Source organism: Hirundo rustica, chromosome Z (assembly GCF_015227805.2).
Source record: "Hirundo rustica isolate bHirRus1 chromosome Z, bHirRus1.pri.v3, whole genome shotgun sequence".
Lineage (NCBI taxonomy): Eukaryota > Metazoa > Chordata > Aves > Passeriformes > Hirundinidae > Hirundo > Hirundo rustica.
Genome location: NC_053488.1, coordinates 61,447,696 through 61,464,051, shown reverse-complemented (window position 1 = coordinate 61,464,051; position 16,356 = coordinate 61,447,696). Strand labels below are relative to the sequence as shown.

At 34.8% G+C, this 16,356-nt stretch overlaps 1 protein-coding gene across 1 annotated transcript in view; it reads left to right on the top strand.

The window, feature by feature from the left end:
- SNX2 (sorting nexin 2) overlaps positions 1 to 15,877 on the top strand; it is a 29,700-nt gene extending 13,823 nt beyond the window's left edge. Inside the window, exons 3-15 of the mRNA XM_040089568.2 lie at positions 538 to 701; positions 1,887 to 1,953; positions 2,164 to 2,207; positions 2,293 to 2,434; positions 5,638 to 5,716; positions 6,906 to 6,981; positions 8,209 to 8,322; positions 8,550 to 8,643; positions 10,472 to 10,677; positions 11,718 to 11,861; positions 14,364 to 14,444; positions 14,551 to 14,622; positions 15,401 to 15,877. Of these exons, the coding sequence (XP_039945502.1) occupies positions 538 to 701; positions 1,887 to 1,953; positions 2,164 to 2,207; positions 2,293 to 2,434; positions 5,638 to 5,716; positions 6,906 to 6,981; positions 8,209 to 8,322; positions 8,550 to 8,643; positions 10,472 to 10,677; positions 11,718 to 11,861; positions 14,364 to 14,444; positions 14,551 to 14,622; positions 15,401 to 15,451 (1,334 nt within the window). The 3' untranslated portion in view covers positions 15,452 to 15,877. The remainder of the gene's footprint in view (positions 1 to 537; positions 702 to 1,886; positions 1,954 to 2,163; positions 2,208 to 2,292; positions 2,435 to 5,637; positions 5,717 to 6,905; positions 6,982 to 8,208; positions 8,323 to 8,549; positions 8,644 to 10,471; positions 10,678 to 11,717; positions 11,862 to 14,363; positions 14,445 to 14,550; positions 14,623 to 15,400) is intronic.
- The last annotated feature ends 479 nt before the right edge of the window (positions 15,878 to 16,356 follow it).

Here is a 16,356-nt window from a genome sequence, read left to right as displayed (position 1 = left end):
TGTTTTAAGCTCCAGGGAGAATGGAGGTAGAGACTAAAGATAATGTCTCATCTGCTAATATTGCTACTTTATATTTTGTGGGCTATTTGGCAAAAGTGGGTGTGTATTAATGGTTGTGTAGCTTCATTTGTTATATGGCTTAGTCTGCTTAACTACCAGCCGATATGGGTAAATCAGCTATTGTTCAGAGCATGAAACAAGTGATGACAAAAGGCTGCTTCTGTAGTAAAAAAAATTAATTAGTATTCACAAATGTCTTACAGAATTAAATTATTGACTTGTTACTACTTTAAAAGACTTTTTACTGAACAGTATTTAAAAAAAAAAAAAGCAATATTGATCTTAATTTAACCCATTCTGCACTACAAGCCCAAATGTCGTGTCTGGTTTTATCTATGTATTGAAAAAGTTATCCTGCACAAATGGGTGCTATTTATTTTATCATCATTCTTTATTGTGTATGTTTTGTTGTCTTTGTGATGAATATCCTTCTGTGTTGCTCAGGAAATTTGTTACTAACTCAAAATCTTTATCTAGAAGCGACAGAAGAAGTTTCATTGGACAGTCCAGAGAGGGATCCAATACTTTCGCCAGAGCCTACTCCTGCAGTCACTCCTGTAACACCTACTACATTAATAGCTCCCAGGATGGAATCGAAAAGTGTAACAGCCCCAGTGATTTTTGATAGATCCAGGGAAGAGGTATACTGTAAAATTCTAAACTATGTAAATGTTTCATTTGGATTTTTCAGTTTTATCTTGTTTTAAAATGCCAGTTCCTAAATGTTGATGCATGGCATTATACCTTGCTGTTTGTTTTGCAAAAGAAGTTTAGTGTGAATTTGACTCATGAAAATACTGTAAGAATTCACTACTGAGGTGATTAATATTTGAGATACATAGTATTAGGAGTAAGAAGTTCTGTTCCTTCAGAATAGGTATTTTAAAAGTGTGTGTAGGAGTAAGCTGTGAACTTGATACAGGAGAAATGTTATTAATATAAAATAATTTTGACAGCATGTTACAGTTTCAACTTGTATTTCTGAAGCAGATCCTAATTGGAAAATTGAACAAGGAGTTTTTAGCATTATCCTGTATGCTAGCAAACAGCTGACTGTAATTGTAGTCTTAACGTTGCTATTTACATTTTAAGTTCCTGTCAAAGCATGGACATTGCTGATTGTCATTCGTTCTGGAGAGTTCTCTTACTAGACTTTGCAAACAACACGTGCCTGTGACTTAATGATGCCTACTTCCCCAGATACCATGTGATGGCATTTGATTCTGATTTTGCCGCCATCAGCTCTAGTACTGTCCCTTCTGCCATTTCTTAAGATCTCTTTTTTTATCAAACTTAGGTATAGTACATGAAAGATTATGAAATTCTGGAAGAACAGAACTCAGACAAGTTATCGGAAATTTTTTTATCTGTTGCTTTTCCTGTCCCAAGCCCTTCTGCCTCAGAAACTGTTAATGGAAAGGAATGTCTGTCCTTTGATTAGAGGCACATAGAAGCATTGCGAATGAGAGTGGTTGTGAACCACATCTGCTGGCACTGTAGGTGATAGAACGAACAGACCCCTAAGTCTGCTGTACCGTAAGCTTTTGCAGTAGGGCTTAAAACTGAAATCTCAGGACCATTTAGTTTGCAAAGACCTTTAGAATCATTGAGTCCATCTGTAAACTTAGCACTACCAAGTTCACCACAAGAACCTTGGTTGCAGTCAGTTAGTGTTAGAAAGTATATTAACACTGGGACTGGAAATTTTTTCATAATTACACAAATATACTGACTTTTTCTCCTCTTTCCTCTATATCCTGATCCTTGTATCCATACATAATATGGATGTCTGTTACCTTGTTAAATGTGGTATCTCTTTTTCCTAGATTGAAGAGGAAGCAAATGGGGATTTGTTTGATATAGAAATCAATGTATCAGACCCAGAGAAAGTTGGTAAGTTCCTTGAGCCTAGAAATTCCAATGGTAGACTTGTCTTATTTCTTGAAGACTCTTTGTAGATTTTAGCATGGTTTCCTCTTTAGTTTTCCCTTGGAAATATTAAGTATCTAAATGGAAATTGATTTACTGTATATTTTGGACTAAAAAGTGTATGGCAGGATTACACTACCTTCCCCTGGGATAAGTATTTTAAATTTCTTACAGGAGATGGCATGAATGCTTATATGGCATACAGAGTAACAACAAAGGTAGGTAGTACAACAAAAATTTGGAAATACTTCATATTGTAGCTAAGATGGATCAGTAATTCACAACAATTTTATTTTTTTTAAGACCTCACTTTCAATATTCCACAAAAATGAATTCTCTGTTAAAAGAAGATTCAGTGATTTTCTTGGCCTGCACAGCAAATTAGCAACAAAATACATGCATATTGGTTATATTGTGCCTCCAGCTCCAGAAAAAAGTATCGTAGGTAAGTGCAATTCCATTAAAGCGATGCTTAAATATTGAATACAAATTACTCTTCTGCATAAATACTTCTTGCTTTTTCTCAGGTGGTCCAAATATTCTTTGTGTTCTGTATTGTCAAACAGTTCATGTTAAATTGGAAAGATATGTAATGGCTTCTTCCTGACTCAGACTAGTGTTGATAATGAGGAGGATATCTCGTACAGCATGGCCTTGTGTTTCTTATCTGTGATTCTTTCTTTGCTGTTGCTTTCAAGAGCTGATTAGTCTATGTAAACAAGAATGTTAAAAGAAAGTTTATTTTTAAGTTGAGCTGTTATCAACTGCCTGCAATATATAGAGCTTCATACATACTCCAGATCTCTGACTCTTCTGTTTGTTTCTTTTGATCGTGGTGAATGCAAAACCTCTCATAAATTGTGCAAGGTTTAAATGCAGAAAATTACTTTTGACTTGAATACCATAAAGGATCAGATCCTTTCTCTGTGAGCTATGAAGCATGCCTGGTGCATTAAAACTACTTCAGTTTTGTGATCCCTAAGTAAGAGAGGTTCTTTCAAAGTAGGTAAATATTTGAAACAGTAAAGCCCCTTAAAGACTTTTGTGTTACTCATATAAATATGTGATTTGAATCTAGAATGTTGTTTGATACATAGGCAATGGCAGGACTTCTTTTCAGTAGCTTAGTCTATAAAAATAATCAGAGCAGCAGGTTTTCATGTAAGTAGGGTAGGTAGATTTAGTAGTTGTAGGCAGCAGGAGGGTTGGAAAATTCATGATTTTACTTCTGTGGAAAAAGCACTCTGTTTTTTAAGCCTGTGAGACTGAAAATTTGACCTGAATTTTTGGTAATTCTTAAAAGTTATGGGTAATTCTGTAATAGTCAGATTTTCCTATAACAAAAGTAAGTTTAATTCCAAATACTAACAGGGCTTATGGAAATGGAATGAGGCTTCTGATCATGCCCTTTGGATAATACAACATTTAAGGCACTGTGCATTTACATGAAAATGTAGTGCTTGCTTCACAGTCAATTTAGATTAGACAGGATTTCAGCTACCACTTGAACAAAACCAGCCTAAAAATTGATACACCTGGAAGACCATAAAATAGTGGGACTTACTGCAGTGCAAGCAAGCACTGGCTGATGCTTCAAAGCCTTGTGTAGACTTCAAGCTACAGGTAGGTTGGGAAAACTCAGACTCTGTAGAATATTTTCAAAAGAGCATGAAACTCCGTCTTTGAAGTTGAACTTCACAGGTGTTATTTAGTTCTGTTCAAGAGTATGTAGTCAGTACATTTCCTTTTCTGGAGAAAAGAAGGAATTGATTCTAGTCTGCTTTGAAATAATGCGTCTTAATGCAGAAAGCTCACAAAACAGCTAAAAGTAAGATGACACAGTCCTTACATTATGCATGTTTATGTTTAAAGTCTTAACACATAATGCAATGCACTCAGTGTTATGCAGTGTGTGTTGTAAAAAAGTCTCTGGTCTGTTCATTCTTTTACACTGTTGGTAACACCTGGAGTTTTAAGCTTGTTTTCTTGCGTTGATGAGTGGTAGGGGCTGGAATTTTAGATCTTAGCTACAAATTCAAGTCCATCAATTACTGACAAAAGGAACAAAAGGATAAAAATGAGTCAATTGTGAACTGGAGCTGGACATTCTTTAAGATAACTCACTGCATACATAAGTGTGTATGAAAATCACATTTTCATTTTTAAAGAAAATGTCATTTTTTTTTCCTGTGAAGGGTTAAAAGGCTGCTTGGTCTACAAAAAACAGTCTTTGCACTTGCATTTAAATAGGCTTATATTAGCAGAGAAAGAAATCTGGCAAGATATTTAGAAATAACTGTCATTATTTCGGAGTAAGAATTCCTCATATGGGTCATTTGTGATGGGTTTGTGTGTTCATTTTTCCCTATGAACTTCTGTTCAAAGTTCAATTATGAGGGCTCTTTTCTATTAAGCCATAGGATTTCCTTCTTCTTGCAGTAAAATATTATTGTATAGTAATACTGTAATGTAAAGAAATGAGGCATGTGAATTACCTCAACTTCCCTTGAATACTTTAATCCTTGTATTTGAAGATATACTCAATTTTACTGACAAATTTATGGATTTAGTTACATTACACCATGTAGAATACTTTTGGAAAAAAATCTTTATCAGATTTATTTTCATCATGTTACAGAGTAGGGAAAAACTAAGGCTTCACTGAGAGGTCAAGGGTTCCTTCTTGTTCCTGTAAAGCTTTGCTGCTTGTTTCCCCCAGGGATTACTATGTGACACTTCTAAGTCCAGAGGAGAGATTGGGTGAGGAATTTAGGGAACTGTTGACCTGACAGATCAGTGAGTACATAGTCAGAATCTCAAAACTTTTAGCTGAAGAAACACATAAGTAACAGGTAAGAAATATACCACAGCTAGAAATCAGATGTTTGGACTGTATAATAAAATACCATTCCCGTTTTTTTAGGAAATAAGAATAATTATTGATATCCAGTGTTTCATGGTGTTTTTGATCAGACTCAGGTTGCTGAACTCTGAATTTAGATCTTTAGCATGAAAAGTTGTGATTTCAATCTGACTGTTTTAGAGTTCTTCTGTTGCTCTTGTTGAATCTATTTCCCATGTCATGACACATCAGTAAGTGGTTGCCACTCTTCATCAGAGGAATCATTTTAAGCCTGCAAACATTGTATTCTGCTGATTTTATTCTCTGTTCAGTTCAGAATTTTCAGAGCTTGTTAGTTTGTGTTAGTTAATTAAAAAACTATAAGTTTTAGAACTTAAAAGAGAACAATAGTAGAATCAAAGTAATGGTAATAAGCTTACCAGTGAATAGGCTTACAACCTGAGGACAGTTTTGTGTTCTGCTTTATATAGCTGTTTTCTTTTTCATTACATGAGTTGCCAGTAAGACTCTGATCAGCATTTAGTTTGTTTTCATAAATGCAAATTAACCTAGTTTTACTTACCTATTAGTCTCAATTAATATGTTACAGGAACTCGAGAATTTCACAGAGCTACTTCCACAAAACTGTGCAGCATGCAGTGTTGATTTTTTTTTATGTTCTACATAGTGTTTTTCATTGTAGTTTGATTTACATATGTAAACTTAAGTGAGCCTTATATTCTAATCACATCAGTTATGTTAATGATCTATCTGTGATAAAATCAATGGATGCTGTTTCCTTCAAGGTATGACCAAGGTTAAAGTAGGCAAAGAAGATTCTTCATCTACTGAATTTGTAGAGAAAAGAAGAGCAGCTCTAGAAAGGTATGTATCTAACTAAAATTTATTTATTTATTACTTGTAGTATTCTATATTGGTTCTATAATCACAGTGATGGTGATCTGTATTTAAATGAATTCTGGAGACTATACAACTGTCAAACTTTTGTGTAGAAATGGAATAATTCCCATTAATAACAGGAAGAGTAGACCTATTCATAAAAATAAGTAACTTGTTTCAGACTTAAAATTAAGATTGCAGAGGTTGAATAAGTAAAACTACCATTACCGGCTTCTGTAGACATTTTGGGTTGAAGGAATTAATACACTTACAGCAATGTGTTTGTTCCATAGCAAATCAGCTATTGGGTGAAAGGAAAGTGGGTGAAGAGACCTTCAATCACTTGAAAGTAAAATGGGCTTCTGATGATGTGCGTTGATGACACTGATGTGACTTGCTGAATTTTGGCATAAGAGATATTGGATCTTATACTTGCTGATACTGTTCAAGTATAATTTTCACAGAAGGGTCCTATCCCTGGTATACTCCTATGTTAGCCTTAACTTGTACTTCATACGGAGTATGGAACAAGGAAAAAACGTTGAGCAATGTAATGTGTAAAATAGTTTTACTGCAGTCCTTACCTTCTTCAGGAAAAAGCAAATGAAAATCTGGTGGTCATACTTAAGGGAGGGTGGATAAAAAATTATGCTTGAGGTCTAAGTAGAAGTGCAGGAAACAAAAAGGAAGGAGTTGCATTGAATTTTACTTGTATTTGTATGACTTTTTTAGAACTAAAATCGGTTTAAGACTAGTCTATCCAGCATATAATTAGTTATGTATTAGACCATAATCAACTCACTTGTCCAAGATTTCCTATAATTCTAAAATAAATCAGCCAGAGGTAACAAAAAGTCTGTCCACTGCACTGTATAAAAATGTTAAATAAGCTTGGTTTGTTGTGGTGTTTTTTTTTTTTTTTTTTTCTGGCTGGTTAATAAAGGAGTAGCTCTTCACTCAGCTGTTTAAAGTAAGAAGCATATTATTTTACCACAACATATAGATTAGGCAGGCACCACCTTAAGGAGTTTCTGTTGTAGACAAACTGTGTTGTGAAACACTACCCAACCTTTAGTATGTTACATTGTGGTGTGGAGAGTGTGGCACTGCATTATGTTAGTCAGGTACATTAAATCTGTTGTGTTAGCTGATACTTTAATTTTTAAAATAATAGGTATCTACAACGAACAGTAAAGCACCCAACCTTGCTACAGGATCCAGATTTGAGACAGTTCTTGGAAAGTTCTGAGGTATTCGTGCTTTTAACTTCTCTTACTTATTTTGGATATGGTAACCTACCAAGCAATGTATTCACTTTGTACTGAGACTTAATCCCTAAATTTATATGAAATCCAATTGGAACATACTCTTCATGGGATAGAATGACAAAGGCTACTTAGGTGATGGTGTGCCTCAGGCTCTGGTAAAACTTAAAGTGGTAGTGATAAAAAGCTATTTGCTCTACAGTGACTTCTCAAACAAGTTGGTCTTTTCAGTTCTGATTGTACAGATTGTTAAGTAAGATCTGAAATTAAGCTGACTTGGAAACAGCTCTCTAGCCTCTAGGAGTTCAGGTTGAGGTGTATTGGTAGGATAATGTGAAAATGCTGTCAGTGCTGCTGGCCACGCTAGGTATTTTGTGAGTAAGGGTTTCAGTCACCTGTACTATTAATCTGGTACATTTCACAGTATTAAATATATTGTTTAAAAATACGTAATATCCTTTATGAATGTGCATGGTGGTTTCACTCTAATACTGAGCTGTGTTTTGGCTAATGTCAGTATCTTAGTTACACTAATAAGTCACAGAGGCCTCCCTACTGACAAAAGCATCAATAGATAACTTACAGCGGGTTTGTCAATGCTGCTGACAGACAAAACATCACATGAAGGGTAAATGGTCTGACATAGGGGCCACCTTGTATAGCATGTTCAGTCTAGCCTGAATAATAATATTAATTAAATTTAAAGTTTGTTAATTTAAATCTGGGGTTTTCTCAGTACCTAAGCAGATAACATGTTCTCTTGATACTTGAGATACATTTATAGCCTTATATTGAAAACAAAATGTCACCAACCTTCTATTATCAGCATGCAGCGCATGTCATTGAATGTGCAACAGAATTTCCTTTGTCTAATTTGTTGTAAATCTAAGCTTTTCGGTTTCTGTAGTGGCGGTTTGTTCACTGTAGCATATAGGTGGCCATATAGGACATTTGGCTAGTTCATAACAGCTTTGGACAAGTGGTTTGTTTGTTCCATTTAAATGTAAAGATGTAGAAGCAAAGTAAATAGTCTATATTTTTAAGTATTCCTCTTGAGAATGTAGAAGTAGTAAATTTGAGAAATTAGATTCCACTATACTGAAACACACAGGAGTAAAGAAAACACTATATCCTTTTCTTTCCCCCTTGTGCTCAGTTAAACCTCCATCCTTTTAACCAGTCCCTTTGCCCTTATTTGTCATTCAATTCCAGCTGCCGAGAGCAGTTAACACTCAGGCTCTGAGTGGAGCAGGAATATTGAGGATGGTGAACAAGGCTGCCGACGCTGTCAACAAAATGACAATCAAGATGAATGAATCGGATGCAGTAAGAGCTGATTTTTTAGCTTGAATAATGAGATGAATTAATGAGCCTCAACAATTGCATTTTAAAGCTGTAGAAGTAGAAAATGGGTTATTAATTTCCTTATTGGCTTGAATTCTTAGCTGTATCAGTTGACCACCCTGGAAGTACCTGGGTAATTTGCTTCTTTAGAACCAGAAATGTTGTTGGTAATCTAATTTGTAATGCTTGACTCCTTCATCTTTTGTCAGTGGTTTGAGGAAAAACAGCAGCAATTTGAGAATCTGGATCAGCAACTTAGGAAGCTTCATGCCAGTGTGGAAGCATTAGTCTGCCATAGAAAAGGTAATTTGATTTCTACATGAACCTTAGGAAATGGTGATGAAACGAGCTCAGCATATCAGAACTCTTAACTAAAATAGTTACACAATGTATTTTAGTGCTCCTAATTGTGTCTTCTATTTTAAATTTCTCTATTTAAATTGCAATTTTTGTATGCCTGTCTTTAAATTAAACCAGAGTATCTGTCATTCCTAGAGTCACTATAATGATCTAGTGTATTTTTTTCCCCTTGTAGTTTCATTATCACACCTAGCAAGTGTTTCTACTACAGTAGACATCCATAAATTTATCTTTAGGTCTCATGGCAAGAGTAATTCCTGAACAAAAAAATGGCTGCATAAATCCATTTAAATGTTATTTAGTTCAGTATTACTATGTTAGCTGAGTTAAGTGCTTACACAGGAATTTCTTATTCTTAATTTAGTCTGCATAATGATATCCCCTCAACCTACTGTTAAGGTAAACTTTCCTGGGAAGATAAGTAGTCACAGAATACCAGCTTTTTGTTTGTTTATTTTGGATATAACCAAAGCCTGTAAGTTTATATTATAATAACCTGTGCTGGTCTTTGTCAGAGATGGATTTCCATCAGATTATTAAAAATAACAAGCATAATAAAAACCAAACCAAACAAAACCTCAATCAAACCACACTTTTGAATTTGTAGCTCAAGAAGACCATGTGTACTTTCTGACAATATTGTATTAGGCTAAAATGTGGTGTCACCTTTGACAATTTCCAAAAATACTTGAAAACATCCTAAGTTGCTTTCTCATAATTCTAATCAAGAATTACTCTCTGCAACAAAAATATTTTTAGCCACTTATCCTCAAGGCTATGGAGTATTTAGTAAGTAATGGAAAATAGAAATCTTTATTAACATTTGATTTGACACCTTACAGATTTTAAGAACTGTTGGTTCATTGGGTTTTTCCTAAGAGCTGTGTTTAAATTGTAAAGGTTTTAAATATCCGAAGACAGCTTCCTTCTGCAATCACTTCTGGGGTTCTGATGGTTCTGCAGGAGCAGCAAAGTTGCAAACTAACCTGAAGTAATTTGGACCAAACATTTGTTCAAAGATCCTTTGTGGAACTAAACTTTGTACAGGATTTTTTACGTGGAATTTGGAACAATTGCACCAGTATTTGTTAATAAATTAGCTCAAAACTTCATTTTCACAGATGCTGATATGTGAGGGTTGTTTTGTGGTGTGTGTCCGTTTTTTGGTTTTTGTGTTTTTTTTTTTGTTTGTGTGGGGGTTTTGTTTGTTTGTTTGTTTGTTTTTGTTTTTTTGTTTTTGTTTTTTAAGGTAGATCAGAATGTGACAATACATTACAGTTTGCACACAGAAGAGTTACTTAAAGTCAATAAAACAGGCCAAAAGAAATAAATTCCACTCATGGGAGTGGTGAGTTTCTGAGAAGGTTGGGTTTTTTTCCATGCTGAATTCAATAGAAAAAATGTGCTGTAAACCTGTTAAAATTGTTCTGAAAATTTGCTCTGTAGGTGACTTGGCTTTTATTTTGTAGGTTTGCATTTTCTCTGAAGTAGGCAACTGGATAATACTGAAGCAACTTTTTTTCTTGTCTTTTTCTGGACAGAGTAAGCATGACATTAACAGACTTGGCAAAGCATTTACTGATTGAGAGTTGTTTTGCACAGGAGTCTTTCTCTTAAACATGGCTTTGTTGTGATGTCCTTGTGTATCTTCCCCTGATCTGTAGCTTCTTTTCAGTTAAGTTAAATCTCTGCTCCACTGATTTATACTGCAGAGTAATATAACAAGTTAATTAAATTAACAATCGTGCTGAACATTACTCCTGTGTTTCAGAGCTTTCAGCCAACACCGCTGCCTTTGCTAAAAGCGCTGCCATGTTAGGTAACTCAGAGGACCACACTGCTCTATCTAGAGCTTTGTCTCAGCTTGCAGAGGTTGAGGAGAAGATAGATCAGTTGCATCAGGAACAAGCTTTTGCAGATTTCTATGTGTTCTCAGAACTGCTTGGTGATTACATTCGTCTGATTGCTGCAGTAAAAGTGAGTACTACTAGGAAAAATACTGATTAAGTGTTTAAAGTCCCATTCTTCAGCTTATAGGTTATGGGTAAATGAATGTGTGCATTTGCTCATGTAACACAATTAAGTTTTTGCCTGATGTTCTAGCATAGTAAAGTGAAAGCATTCCTGAGTTATTCCAATGATAAAAATGGCTGTGATTGAAAATGTGAATGGAGTGGTAAGATTCAGAGAAAGTGCAAATCTACTTTGAGCAATACTGATTGTGTACAGTATTTGGGGATACTGTACTCTGCTGAGTCTAAGCATATTACACCTGTTTATTTCAGATTACTTACTGTTACAGTAAGCATGCATAAATGTGGAAGAACATAATTTTGTATTCTATATTTGGTAGATAGCCAGTAATGTCTTTAAATAAGAAAAAAATGCAATTTGTGAATCTACATCTCATTAAAGAAAAAAATAAAAGATTCTATTTAAGTGTAAGCTATGCTGCACAGCATGATTAGGATTAGACATGAGAATGGGTATCTTTGAATTCTGTCCAGAAACACCTTTGAACTTGCCAGGTTGCTGGAAATATATATATATAAAAATATATAAATATATAAATATAAATATATATATATATATATAAAAAAATTTCTTGGTACGTGTACTTCAGCTGCCTTAGTGCATTGCTAACATAAACGTGTTGCTGAAAATGCATGTAGTCCATATGCATGAACAGTTTGCTAGTATCTGCATTTAGAGAACTGTCTGCATAACAGAGCACATCAAAATGGGTGTTTTTGTAGTGTCTTGATAAAATGAGGGGTATAAAATGATTTGGAGCACTGAAGTGTCTGCTCTGAAAAGGGTTCTTGAATAGCCTGTTATTTGTGGAGGGTATTGAACTGTGCAGGCATGTCAAGTGAAATGCAGTGCATGGTAGACACACTAAGGTTTCTCTGAGTATACTGCTTGTTCCAGTTTTATCCTACAATTATTTTTTCCTACTGGGAATATAGATAGCTCTGACAATTCCAGTTGTTTAATAAGTTTGTCTGTTCTCATAGGGTGTGTTTGACCATCGAATGAAATGCTGGCAGAAGTGGCAAGATGCTCAGGTCACTTTACAAAAAAAACGTGAAGCTGAAGCAAAACTCCAGCTTGCCAACAAACCTGATAAATTACAACAAGCTAAAGATGAGATAAAAGAGGTAATGTTATCAAACATTTTTTTGGAGGTTAGCCTTTCTGCTTTGGCTCATTCATTTTGCATTAATGCTGCTTTATACCATTTTTGTTTACAAATCACTTACTTGCTGTTTCCCATATTTACAGAGATTTTTAAAAGGAATTTACTGAAAACACTAAATGTGTACAATTTTTACTCTCAGTAGGATCTGTAAGACAGTTAATACTGTTTCTACAGAGTCTGGGAGATTGGAGGGAGGGAACATGGACAAGTTAATGCTTTTAACTGTTAACAGCTCACTTGGATAGGCAGAGGAACATCTCTTGGTTTCTAAAGCTAAGATGACTTGGGTAAATCCAGCAAAGACAACTAATAGAGAACTATTCCCATGTTTTGTTTAAATATGCAGCTTTTCTACCCATATATATGTGCATGTATATATGGTGTAATTTCAGTAAAAATAAATCTTACATGTTGAAGTGTCATAATTTATACACTTTTTCTATCATGCTTCACTAAGGAAATTGAAGAGGTAGGACAACTTAATTATTTAACACTAATGCATTCTAAGTATGCTCTAGTGCTCTCCCATTAAATAATGGAAGAACGTTATTGCAGATTTCAAGCTCTTTTACACAGTTGCTTTGTTTGGCTTCCTCATTGGTCACTAACCACATGCTTCTTTGTTCTTTTTGCCTTTTGGTATATTTCACATAGGGTATTGAAATAACTAATTAACTTGATTTTCTATTCCCTAAAAATGTCCTTTGTTTTCTGGGAAAACCTATAGTTACTCTTGTGGGACCACATTCTTGTTGATTGCCTCTCCTGATGTCATCCATCCATGCACAATTGAATTTCCTGATTACTGATAGTGAGAAATAGTGATCCTTTCCCAGTCCCAGTATTAAAGTAATTGGTTTTTTCTGAATGAATTATTTTTCCTGCATTATTGGATAATTAGAGAACATTTTAGTAAATCTACAGTTTAAATGTGCCAATTGAAAGTTCTCACTGCTACTGAAATGTGTTCAGAGTTGCTGAATTTGGTAATAGTGGGCCCTCTGGCAGAGAAATTGCAAAGTGGAAGCCTAAGCGGCTTGAGCATCATCCACGACTTGGTTGGTTTGTGTGGATAAAGGGATAAAGGACAGTCCTAGAGATACCTTATTGAATGAGAAATTTCTCCTTGTCAGATACTATAAAGTGGCAAATTGTCACCCAGTGATAATTTACATAGGATCTGGGATTTGAGCATGATAAAACTGAAATTCATTAGGCCTGTAGAAGCTTTCACAGAATTCTCAGGCACCTCTGGAAACGGTAGGAAGGTATGGGCCCTCCTAATCTACTTTTCCTTAGCTGTGTTTTGTACTATTTCAGTTATTCGCCAGCTCTTCAGGCAATCTTCCATGGAGAAGATAGTATTATGACTTACTAAATAGCTTCAGAATGTATATCTAAAAGGGCAGTCAGGGGACTGTGAATAAGATGTTTATTGGAACACAGAAGGTGTTTTCTCATATCACAGTAGAAATTTGATGCTGCGTCACAAAATGCTTTTTTTGTGAACCGCTGGATTGCTGACTGAAAGATGCTACATTGAAACATGTTGCTCTCTACTGCTTTTTTTCTGATGAAGATAAATGTAACTGATGTATTTGTTCTCTGTTAATATGTTGAGATAAACAGATACAGTTGCATTTCAAAGAACTGCTGGCCCCCTGTGGAGCTCTCAGTTTATCGTCGCCACTAGCTTAAATTAAACAATGTAATAGGTGTGTAAAAGCAGTTACACAACGATGTTGGTGCTGATCGCCCCTTCTTCATCTAGCTGGATTTCTTTTCACAGAAACTAAGGAGAAACATCCTAGTGTCATATACTGTTACCTGAATGCTATGCTCCCAATAAAGCAAAATGCCATTAGAAACATCTTCCTCTGAATTTTTTCTCTAGTGATATTCTTACCTGCAGTAATGTTTCTACTCCAGATTTCTATTAAAACAGTTGCCACTGAAAAAGAAGGCTTGTGATCTGGAAAGCAAATAAACGCATCCTCAGTAGCTTGTCATTTGCAACAAATATGATAGCGATAATCAAATACTTGACCAGAGGCAGAGATGAAGATTTACTCATCTCTTGTGGAATTAGAAATATATGGGGAACTAACTTGAGACTCTTCCAAGCTTGTTTGGACAGGTTTAGCTTCCTTTATGAAGTTTGTAAAGGGAATAGTATTGTTTCATTTTCTGAAGAGTATATTTTAAATGTTGCTACATGTTCTTAAGATATTTTTACATTTTATCTACGGAGAGCATTGCCTTAAAGATACCTTTGTTGTAACTGATCTGATGGCATACTGTAACATGAAATTGTTATTGTAAGATTTTCTTTTAAATAGGCCAAAACAATCAAATAGGTCCTTTTAGCTCTTAAGTGACTAAATGTGCTAAAAAAGTTCAGGTACATGTAGACTGAATGGACAACACAAAATCTTACCTCTGTATGTCTTTCCTTTGCCAGTGGGAGACAAAAGTTCAACAAGGGGAAAAAGATTTTGAACAGATCTCCAAAACCATTCGCAAGGAAGTGGGAAGATTTGAGGCATGTATAATTTTGTCCAAGTAAATGACAGTTCTACTGTAGATAATATTGACATTACAAGTAAAATTTTTAAGAAGTTAATGTGCCATAATTTATTTATTAACAGAAGGAGCGAGTGAAAGACTTTAAAACTGTTATTATCGAGTACTTAGAATCGTTAGTGCAAACACAACAGCAGGTAAGATAAATTTTAAGTTTCGTACAAGTTAATAAATAATACTTTCCATATTAGATTAGCTAGAAAAATACGGGCTTTAAGCACAGCATTTTCTAAAGCATTAAGAACTATTAATCTGTACTGTATTGGCGAATGACATGATGATTGCGGTTTCCCAGCTGTTGCAGAACTGTAATTCAGGGAAGCAACGGAGAAGCTACCTTAAGGATATGGGCAAGCAGAGGGTCTTGTCATCTTCTCAAACGGAATTAGTACTTTCACTTAGAGATTGGAGTAAATTGTAATCGTATGTATCAGATTCTTAATATGTAATCAGATTCTTAAATATTTATTGCTCTTTTTAAAAAGTACAAAATATTATTGAATATTTGAAACAGTTAAAACAATTTTCAATGTCTGAGAAGTAGGCCTTGTTACTAGAAAAAGTCTGGGCTCTTTCTTCTGCTTCTGGCAGGATTATAACCCTCCAGCTTTAATTTAAAAAAATCAAAAACCCAGTATCTTTACCGTTCAGAATAAGTGACTGATCTTTTAAAAATATATGTATAATTGTATTCTATAACATTGTATTCAACATATGGCAATATATCTATAGCTATGAGCAGATTTGTATATTTATTACTAGTGTTTTTTCTTGCACTATATAAAAATACTAATGAAATAAGTACCTGTGTTATTACTTTGCCTAGTGGAGGCAATTTTACTGCAAGAGGAGGTAGGTATACGTTGCGTTTTCCAACATTTAGTACTTAATGAGTGATTTTTCCTTCTCTTCAAGCTAATAAAATACTGGGAGGCATTCCTACCTGAAGCCAAAGCCATTGCCTAAAGGAAGAATATTCCAAACGACAAGACACTCTGGATGTTTGTCCTGGATAAAACTAAATTCCACAATGAAATCACTTTAAATCATCCAAATAAACCACTATATATTTTATGAATTAACACGTGGCTTTTTTTAATATACCACAGCATTTTATTAACAAGCTGCATGTCCTGACCCTCTTTGAAGTGGACTGTGGCATGATGTTCTGCAAGACATTGCTGAATTGAACACTATTGTGTCTTAATACTTGCACTAAAATGTGCACTGCAAGGCCAGAAAGCTGATATTTTTGTTCTCTACAAAACATTGTTCTGTGATCTTTATGAAACAAATTTAATTGCATTGATTAATGTTCACTTAAACATTCCTGTACAAAATCATGTTTTTGTGATTACAGTAATAAAGGGATGTACCTTGTGAAACATTAAACACTCTGGGCTTGTGTCTGTAGATACTTACTGGTGTTCTTAGGAGTACCATTTAGAACAAATTAAGATGTATCCAGGGCAAACCAAACATTTAGCAAAAAGCTCTAGAGAAGGTATTAAAGATCCACAAACAATTATCAGTTGTAAGCTGTTCTGGTTTTTAATTCTGAGTCTCTTCATTGCAGGTATTCTTTTCACTTAAAGTTATCACTGCCTTGGCAAAGTCTGCTGTGTTAGTACTCATAGGGGTAGTACTCACAGGGTTTGGGCAATAGACAGGTGGAAACTGAAATCTCTTTCAAATGTATACAAAACTGCTGCAGAGTTAAAATCACCTGCATGGTCAAATATTGATGTCTTACTGGACTGATACATTGCATCAATTGTATTCAGTGGTCTCAGGATACAAAAATAATAAAAAAAATCTTGCAAGAAAAGTAGGTAATTCAGCTGAGTGCCTGTTGGTTGTAAGATCCAGCA